The 10,662-nt window shown below is 48.2% G+C and overlaps 1 protein-coding gene across 1 annotated transcript; it reads left to right on the top strand.

Annotated features, from left to right (window-relative positions):
* The first annotated feature begins 4,897 nt into the window (after window positions 1–4,897).
* LOC123184490 (uncharacterized) lies at window positions 4,898–7,709 on the top strand. The gene is made up of 7 exons (XM_044596590.1): window positions 4,898–5,007; window positions 6,034–6,127; window positions 6,237–6,347; window positions 6,431–6,636; window positions 6,809–6,958; window positions 7,155–7,187; window positions 7,266–7,709. Exons 2-7 carry the CDS (start codon window positions 6,034–6,036, stop codon window positions 7,374–7,376), a joined length of 705 nt encoding a protein of 234 aa, XP_044452525.1. The 5' UTR covers window positions 4,898–5,007; the 3' UTR covers window positions 7,377–7,709.
* Window positions 7,710–10,662: the final 2,953 nt, after the last annotated feature.

Below are 10,662 nucleotides of genomic sequence, written 5' to 3'. Positions count from 1 at the left end.
GCACGGCCGGCAGCGTGGAGAAATGCCAGAGAAGAAGCGAGGCGGAGGGGCGTGCTCAGTGACACAGATGGTTCATTGTTGTTAATGGTAGATGGACACAGAATTCTACTTCAGTGACCAACGTAGTAAAAGAACTTCTACAAACAAGTTTATTAGTAGATACTCAGAGTGCATTTTACTCTTCATTAAATTTGTGAGAAATATTAAATGCAACATCTAATCCATGTATCTATAAGTATACTATGATCCCTAATTTTAGCTCCCTCATTTGATTGAGGTGTTCGATTTCGAATCTAGTTCATGATTTTAACTGGGCCAACGATTCTAATTGAGGTTATTTTGAATTTGGTTCATGAGGTGTTCAATTTTGAATCTGGTTCAGAATTTTTACTGCGTCAATGATTTTGATTGAAGCGTTCAATTTTGAATTTGCTTCGTGATTTTGATCGAGCCAACGATTTTTTAAATCAATCGGCAACAACCAGCCTATAAAAGTACATGAGTCCCGCACAACCTCTCATCACCTGGCAAAAATGAATCATCAACATATGACACCGTAACACAATTTAGTACATGTGGTCGTCAGCGCAAGAAACTTTCCCACATACATGTGGGTTGATTAGCAGATAACACAAAATCTAAATTTTAGAAAGGGCCCACCAAAACAATGTGTTATATAAAAAAACATACACCATCATCTCTCTCTCACACCAAACTGAATAAATTCTATTATGATATTGTAAGAAAACAGACAAAATAGCAAAGCGCGCCCAATCATAATAGTAACATTAACTAGTCACATCCATTGACTCAATCATTATATGGGACATCTAATGACAGTGACTTTTTACATCCATTAAATTTATAAAAAGCATAGTTAAAACATTTAGGGACACCGATGTCCATTGAAGTCATGATAAGCATTAGATAGGACCCGCTGAAAATGACATTTCACACATATAAAGAAGCATTGAGCCGCAACGAAAATAGCATTCACACCAATAGAGAATATTATACCTCATTGAGAATGACATTCACACCTACAAAGAGTATTGGACCTCACTAAAAACGACATTCCACACCTATATATAATATTGGACCCCATTAAAAATGGCATCCACGCCTATAAAAAATATTGAACCCTACTAAAAATGACATTCCACGCCTACAAAGAAAGACATCCCATGTGGAGCACTCCCTTTTAAGTTGCTCAAAGCAACCAATAATCCTACATATAGGTAACCAGGTATGTAACCTTACTTAATGTTCCTACACCGCCTCTCCACCTCCTTCGTGGGTGAACGACGCCGGTCGCCCAAAATCGCCTCCCTTCCTCTACCGTCAAATTGGTAGGTGGACACAAATACGAAATATCATAAATGTAGGGTGCTCAAGGGGAGGGGCTCTTTGCGAAAGACACCACGGTTGGGTGAGCTTTTTTGCCTTCTGGACGCGTGGACTGGTCGAAACATGACACCGCGGTTTAGAAAAGAAATTACGAAGGGTGGGGTTGTGCCATGTTCTCTTCCAATCAATCAAAGAATGCCAAACCCACGCTCTTACGTAGCTTTACGTGGAATATCTACGTAGATGTAGCAAAGCTACCAAAGTTGCAAAAAAAAAAAATTAACACGCTGGGAAGACTCACTGGCTCGTGGCCGGCCGGAACGGCAGTGTGGGAAAATGTGGGAGAAGAAGGGGTTCGGAAGGCTGGGCTCAAGGATATCCATTGGCGTATGATCGAGGTGGGTGTGGTCTGAGGGCACCGAGGAATTGCAATCTGCTCTGCTGTATGCAGAGCATAATGGCACAATCTGTACACAGAATACGCCGATCTTTTGGCAAGTCTAACACTTCAGAAATCTGTATGCAGCTCGCTCCATCTTTTGGCAAGTCTGACGGAGGAGGTGGATACCGAGACTTTGGAGCACAAACAGAGTCCATTATGTGCACGGCCGGCACCGTGGAGAAATGTCAGAGAAGAAATGTCAGTGAGCATGCTGAGATAATCTGGACACAACATGCGTCGATTAGCAAATCTGACTTAATGTGGTCAAAGCTCTACTCATCTTATCAAGTCTGACAAAATGGCTAGGCAGTTTCATTCTTGTTAATGGAGTTAGCACAGATGGTTCATTGTTATTAATGGCAGATGGACACATAATTCTATTCAGTATATGACGTGCCCATCGACCAACTGCTCGAGTATACACTGATAAGTATAAGAACTTTTACCAGCAAGTTCATTAGATACTCAGAGAGCATTTTACTCTTTATCAAATTTGTGAGAAATGTTAAATGGAACATCTAATAATCCACCTATAAACCATAAATACACCATGGACCGTAATTTTAGCTCCCTCGTTTCAATTGAGGAGCTCAATTTCGAATCCAGTTTACGATTTTGATTGGTCAATGGTTTTAATTGAGGTTATTTTGAATTTGCCTCATGACTATTATTGAACCGAGGTGTTCAATTTTGGATCCGGTTCAGAATTTTGACTGGGTCAATGATTTCGATTGATGTGTTTAATTTTGGATTTGCTTCATGATTTTGACCAAGGCAATTATTTTTTAAATCAATCGGCAACAACTAGCCCATAAAAATACATAAGTCCCGCGCAAACCACTCATCACCTGGCAAAAATGAATCATCAACATACGACACCGTAACACAACATAGTACATGTGATCGCCAGCGCAAAAAACTTTCCCACATACGTGTGGATTGATTAGCAGATATTCAAGAAGAGCCCACCAGAACACTACGTTATATTAAAAAGGAAAATATACACCATCACTGCCTCACACGCCAAACTAAATAAATTGCATTATGATATTCCAATAGCACAAACAGCACAGGGAAGCGCGCACAACCCTACTAGTGACATCGACTAGTCATATCCATTAAATATGTGGAAATCATTAGGTGAGACATCCAGTGACACCAATTTTTTGCATCCATTAAATTTACAAAAAAGCATAGGTGAAACAAGGACACTGATGTCCATTGAAGTCATGATAAGCATTATCTAGGATCTGCTGAAAAATGCATTTCACACATATAAAGAAGCATCGGACCGCACTAAAAAATGATGTCCATTAAATCTACAAAAAGCATAGGTGAAACATTTAGAAATAGTGATATCCATTGAAGTCATGATAAGCATTAAACATGACCCATTGAAAATAACATTTCACACATATAAATAAGCATTGGACCGCGCCGAAAAGTGATGTTCATTAAATTTACAAAAAAACATAGATGGAACATTTAGAGACAATAAAGTCCATTGAAGTCATGATAAGGATTAGATAGGACCCGCTAAAAATGAAGTTTCACACACATAAAGAAGCATTGGACCACATTGAAAGTAACATTCACACCCATCTAAAAGCATTGGACCCCGCTGAAAATGACATTCCACACTTAGGGAGAAACATCGCCAAGCCATCCCATGTGGAGCACTCCCTTTTAAGTGAAGTTGCTCAAAGCAACACGGTTGCAAATTTCTTTTTCAAGTTGCTAGGAACAGTCCTGGGTTCGTGGCCGATACACACACCCTCGGCCTCCTCTTTGCTCAACTCCAAACTCGACGAACTCATCAGCATCCGACCAGTGGATTTCAGCAGCCGGTGCGTGTATCTTTCATGGTCCCCCCCTCCTTTTTGCTGTTCATCTTGGGTCCTTCTCTATTGCACACGCGCGAGCTAGGAATTTTACAGTTGATAGTTTTTCCGCCACCCCTTCCTTTGGAAGCCGCTGCCACTTGAGCTCGGGTGTGCTCAGCTCAGTGCGCGCCGGTCGTCGCGCGCCTGCACTCCATCGCCGAGTGCAGATCACCTCCGGGACCGTGGTCCATGAGGAACAAAGGAAGCACACATTTTGTCCGTCATCGATCGAGGCGCGCGCACGGATGGCTAGTCGAGCGAGGAGGCAAATGCGGGACTCGGCTGGTCCGGGTCGTCGTCGCGGAGGCCGACAACCTTGAGAGGGCGGAGTGGGGAGGCAAGCGGCAAACAGAGGTCTAGCGGGCCAGCGCCAGCGTCCGCGGTGCACGGCCGGAAAGTGTGGGGAAATAACAGAGAAGAAGCGAGGCGGAGGGGCGGGCGCCCCCCCCCCCCCATTGGTGAAGGAGGACGGAGGAAGGGGGGCAGCCTATGCGGCCGCGTCCTCGGCCGGCGTCCGCAATGTACGGCCGAGACGGTAGTGTGTGGAAATGTCAGAGAAGGAGGGGGATGGAAGGCTGGACTCAAGGATATCCATGTTCGGATGATCGAGGAGGGTGCGGTCTGTGGTACTTCCATGGTGGCGAGAATGAGGGGACGGAGAAGCATAGTACATATAAAGAAACATTCCACGCGTGTCAAACTAAATAAATTAAGTCAAAAAGGGCCCACCAAAACACCCTCTTATATAAAAAATGATAACATGCACAATCATCTCACGTGCCAAACTAAATAAATTCTATTATGATATCCCAACAACACAAACAGTGCAGCAAAGAATGCACAACCCTACTAGTGACAATGATTAGTCACATCTATTAAATTTGTGAAAATCATTAGATGGGACATCCAGCGACACCGACTTCTTACATCCACTAAATATACGAAAAGACATAGGTGAAACATTTAGGGACACCGACGTCCATCAAAGTCATGATAAGCATTATATAGGATCCGCCGAAAATGACATTTCATACCTATAGAAAAACATTGAACCGTATTAAAAGTAACATTCACACCCCATATAAAAGCATCGGACCCCGCTGAAAATGACATTTCACGCTTAGGGAGAAACATGGGCCAGCCATGACCATGTGGAGTGAAAAGGGAAGTTGCTCAAAGCAACACGGTTGAGAATTTCTTTTTTAAGTCAGTAGGAACAGTCCCGGGCTCGTGGCGGATACACACACCCTCAGCCTCCTCTTTGCTCAGCTCAAGAACTGGACGAACTCAGCAGCAGCCGGCGGTGGATTCCTGATCAGCACAAATCAGCAGCCGGTGCGTGTCTCTTTCATGGTTCTTTTCCTCGTTTTTGCTGTTCGTCTTGGTTCCTTCTCCGCTGCACGCGCGCGCGCCGGGCATACTGTAGTTCGTAGTTGATCCGCCACCCCCTTCTCTGGATGCCGCTGCCATTTGAGCTCGGGTGTGCGCGCCCGTCGCCGCGCGCCTGCATTGCAGCCCCGAGTGCAGATCGCCTCCGGGACCGTAGTCGATGAGGAACAGAGGAGGCACGCGTAGCGTCCGTGGTCGAGCTGCGCGTGCAGGGGTGGGCACGGACGGGTGGTCGAGCGAGGAGACAGCGCGGGGCAGGCCCCGGTCGTCGTCGCGGAGGTCGACAGCCTTGAGCGGGCAGAGCAGGGAGGCAGGCGGCGGAGGAAGATCCGCGCGCGCGAGATGACCGTGGCCGAGCTCGCCGACGAGGTGGAGGGGGGCGAGGCGGAGGCGGGCAGGCGCGTTCAGTTCAGTGCGGGAAGGTGGACGACCTAGCGGCCGCGGCCGGCGGCCGCGATGGACGGCGGACGGCCGGTACGGCAGTGTGGGGAAAGTTCAGAGAAGAGGCGAGGGGGAGGGGCGGACGTCCCCCCATTGGCGGATCAGGGTGTGGTGCTTCCATTCCATAGCGTCGAGAGTGCCTTAGTGCGCGGCCTGCACTACACATGCACCGTGCTCAGTGAGATTCTGAGATAACCTGGACGCAATATGCGGAGGCGGCCGTCGGGGGTTGGCGGCCAGGTGCGTTCAGTGGCCAGCGCCGGCGTCCGCGGTGCACGGCCGGAAGTGTGGGGAAATGTCAACGGCGGAGGGGCGGGCGTCCCCCGTTGGCGGATCGTACTCAGACAATCACGGCGAGAGTGCTCAGTGAGCATACTGAGACAATCTGGGCACAATATGGGTCCATGAGCAAATCTGGCTTAATGTGATCATAGTTCTATTCATCTTATCAAATCTGACACAATGGTTATGCAGTTCCATTCATTCTTGTTAATGAAATTAACACATGTGTTTCATTGTTGTTAACGGCAGATGAACACCGAATTCTATTCAGTGTATGACGTGCCGATCGACCAGCTGCTCGGAGTACCACCTGACGAGAGTGACCTCCACGGATGTTGGGAAGGTGCGATGCTAGTTTGTTCTTCTCTGAATTTTGTTACAACAAATGAGATCATCTATCTATCTATGGTATTATCGACATTACAAAAGAGATCGTCTGTCTATGGTTTCAGGCTTTGGAGCCAAGGGAGGCCAACTTGCAGCTCCCTATTTTCCTTCTACTCACGATGAGACGCCAGATGCCACATCGCCAGAGACGGAGTGGGCCGATCATACAGTGGATGGTACCAGCAATACAAAAGAGATCAAGTATATCGATGCTAGTTTACATAGGAAACCAAGTGCATCTGTTCATCTATGGTTTCAGGCTTTGAAGCCAATGGAGGCCAACTTGCAGCTCCCCACTGTCCTTCTACCCACGATGAGGCGCCAGACGCCACGCCACCGGAGACGGAGTGCGCCACTCATACAGCAGATGGACCAGAGAGCGGCTGGAGGCGCAAGAGAGGCCCTCGCAAGAGAAGGGTGCTGTTGTGCACAGATCAATCTTGGCATCTGGGTAACCATTTTGGGGTAAGGCCTATGTCTATTCTCGGGTGGAAATTCAAACTAGTTAATTATCTCGCACATATATCGACTGTTTTCTGTATATTGTACACCCTTTTTTAGTTCAGATTTTCAATTCTTATTAATACATCAATGGAAAAACAGCCAAAGAATTCTACGTCGTTGGTTGTTTTAACAGCAAACATCACATAGAACCAACAATAGCCACTGGACACCTGAAGAGGTAGCTACGCTGGTGGATGGCGTCGAAGATTGCGGGGTTGCACGGTGGTCTGCGATGAAGAAGAAATGGTTTCCAACGTCGGTCCGAACTGCGAGCAATCTCAAGGTAAAGCGGTGTGGTGACTGGTGATACATTCTGTGAGATACCGCCATCCACTGAATGAATGAATGATGGTTGAATTAGTTTTATGTTTGGTGCATTTGTCTCATGTTGTTCTTACCTTCTCTCGTCGGCACCCCCTCTAATTATTTGTCCTAGGTCCGCCACTAACACCAATCCATCGTTTTGTTTAATTTTTCAGGATAAGTGGAGAAATCTCCTGGAATCATACACGGTAAGACATGCCACTTCAAAGATAACTAGATTGTGGAGCACCACTGATTCTTATTTCTTGCATTTTCTCAAATTGCAGGGAAATGCCGAAAGAAGCTGCTATCTGCATCTTGACAAGAAGCTGATCGAACGAATCAAAAAGGCAGCACTCAACAACCCGTATCCGAAACCAAGGTGCACTGATGAATGATGAAGGGGCCATTGTTTAGGACTTTTTACATTGTGATGCAGTGCCTTGTAAAGCACTCTCTTACTAATGGAGGCAAGATGTTTTAGCAGCTTGTATCTCCTGCCTAGCTCTCCTGCTCCAGTTTAGTATTCCAGTGTTAAGCTAACATTATTTGAAGGCTGGATGTTTTAGCAGTGCCTAAATACACACTCTATGTGTGGCTACCTTCCTAGTCTTTTGGGTAGTGATACTATGCTCTTTGATTGTGTGAAAACTGTACAGATCGTTCAGCAAGAGTATGGGCTTGAGTTGGTGAAAACTGAATGTTGTTATTGCACAAGCATGGCAAGCAAAATGATCTTAAGGATGACTCAAATATGTTTCTACATTTTGGTTCCAAATGGTATGAGGATATGACTTCTGCACACAAGAAATGTTTCTACAAGTTGAAATTATTTCAAGTCTATTCTGCCCATCACCAGTGCACACGAAAACAAAGGATGGAGGACTGCTGTCCAACATAAATCATCCAGAGAAACCAGTCATCATACACCAACTCTGTCAGAAACGACACCCGGCACACAATTGAGCCCTGAATCACACGATCACAAGCTTTTGACTAAACAATGTGTCAGCGACGATACTATGGGCCGGCCCTATTCGCCTCGATCTGGCCCAGAAGATGGATGGCCTCCAACTACAAAAGGGCACACGGGTGCCCACGAAAGAGGCGGCTTGGACGGAAGGCTTCGGCCTGGCTGGCGATCTCCCTCTCTGTAGCGTGTTCTTCCTCTTCTGTCTCCTCCTTCCTCTGCTTTCTCCTCCTGTAATTCTTGATTTGTAGCCAAACCATGGTGATTGAGTGAAACTAGTAGCTGGAACCTAACAATTGGCATCAGAGCCGTTCGATCCTCCTTCAAATTCCTCAAAAAATTCCACCAAAAAATTCTTCTCCATCCTCCGCTTGCACCCCATTCGATAGAATGCCAAGCCACAATTTTGCCTGCCCCGAGGGAGTTTTCCACGCCCGGATCAACAACGTTCGCCAGGCGGTCACTGTCGAGTCGATTCGCGAGTTGTTCCGTCGCTCCGGTGATGGGTATGTGATCTGCGCTTATGAGCGGGTGGTGGACGGGATGTACGGCGTTGAGGCATATGTCGAGTTCCGGTCACGGTGGAGGGCGACCCGAGCTCGAGATGCCCTGGATGGCCATGCCATCTACGAGGGGTGTTGCATCCTTTCCATGGACCTCCTACCACCGACCTACACCACCATCACCATGCCGGATGACGACGGGATGGTGCCGTCGTACTTCTACGACGACACTCTGTACGCGGAATGGGAGGCAGCGTTGGATGGGGTCCAGCGCCATGATGTGGTGCCTGATGCTTCCACCGACGACCTCCATCTCGAGGCGTCCATGGGCGCCATCAGCGAGACTCCGTCCGAGCTTGCCGCTCCTACAACATCAACTCCGTCAGCGATCACCGGCAACGCCATCCTGGAGCTCAGTGTGTATGACAAGGTGATCAAAGTCGACAACACCAACGACGCCACTACGACACCCACCACCTATTTGACGGGGTGCCCAAGCTGCGAAACACCCGAGGAGTAGGTGCTCACCTCATCCGCAGCACCATCTTCATTCAAGACTGCAGGCAGCATCGCCCCTGAGCCTGCTGCACTGGAAGCCATTCAGATGCCGCTGCGTTGGATGTTCCCTATCTTCAATCTGAACAACTTGGCACTCACTAGTTGCTCGACAAAGGTACCTGTCAAGATCGATTTTCCCTTGACGTCCCAGTTCACCCAAGTCAATGATGGCAAAGTTGAGTCATGGCCATTACCATGGCCATCCTTTGCATGCATCCAGTCATATACATTGGTACAGTTGGAAGAAGTTCTGAACCTCGCGATTGCTTCAGCTAGTTTACCTGTGCAACATGTTGGGGAACGTTGCAGAAAACAAAAAATTTTATCTACGTTTTACCAAGATCTATCTATGGAGTCATCTAGCAACGAGAGCAGAGTGCATCTACATACCCTTGTAGATCGCGAGCGGAAGCGTTCAAGAGAACGGGGATGATGGAGTCGTACTCGCCGTGATCCAAATCACCGATGACCAAGTGCCGAACGGACGGCACCTCCGCGTTCAACACACGTACGGAGCGGATGACGTCTCCTCCTTCTTGATCCAGCAAGGAAAGGAGAGGTTGACGGAGATCCAGTAGCACGACGGCGTGGTGGTGGATGCAGCAGTGATCGCAGCAGGGCTTCGCCGAGCTTCTGCGAGAGGGAGAGGTGTAACAGGGGAGAGGGAGGCGCCGAGGCTTCAGGTGTGGCTGCCCTCCCTCCCCCACCCTTTATATAGGCCCCTAGGGGGTGCGCCGGCCCTAGGAGATGGGATCTCCTAGGGGGGGCGGCGGCCAAGGGGGTGGAGTGCCCCCCAAGGCAAGTGGAGGCGCCCCCTCCCCTAGGGTTCCCAACCCTAGGCACATGGGGGGCCCAAGGGGGGGGGGGCGCACCAGCCCACTATGGGCTGGTTCCCTCCCCACTTCAGCCCATGAGGCCCTCCGGAATGGGTGGCCCAACCCGGTGGACCCCCGGGACCCTTCCGGTGGTCCCGGTACAATACTGCTGACCCCCGAAACTCTTCCGATGGCCGAAACTGCACTTCCTATATATAATTCTTCACCTCTGGACCATTCCGGAACTCCTCGTGACGTCCGGGATCTCATCCGAGACTCCGAACAACTTTCGGGTTCTTGCATACTCATATCTCTACAACCCTAGCGTCACCGAACCTTAAGTGTGTAGACCCTACGGGTTCGGGAGACATGTAGACATGACCGAGACGACTCTCCGGTCAATAACCAACAGCGGGATCTGGATACCCATGTTGGCTCCCACATGCTCCTCGATGATCTCATCGGATGAACCACGACGTCGAGGATTCAAGCAATCCTGTATTCAATTCCCTTTGTCAATCGGTACGTTACTTGCCCGAGATTCGATCGTCGGTATCCCAATACCTCGTTCAATCTCGTTACCGGCAAGTCACTTTACTCGTACCGTAATGCATGATCCCGTGACTAGACACTTGGTCACTTTGAGCTCATTATGATGATGCATTACCGAGTGGGCCCAAAGATACCTCTCCGTCATATGGAGTGACAAATCCCAGTCTTGATTCGTGTCAACCCAACAGATACTTTCGGAGATACCCGTAGTATACCTTTATAGTCATCCAGTTACGTTGTGACGTTTGGTACACCCAAAGCACTCCTACGGTATCCGGGAGTTACA

Source organism: Triticum aestivum, chromosome 2A (assembly GCF_018294505.1).
Source record: "Triticum aestivum cultivar Chinese Spring chromosome 2A, IWGSC CS RefSeq v2.1, whole genome shotgun sequence".
Lineage (NCBI taxonomy): Eukaryota > Viridiplantae > Streptophyta > Magnoliopsida > Poales > Poaceae > Triticum > Triticum aestivum.
This window is presented reverse-complemented; position numbering and strand designations above follow the sequence as displayed.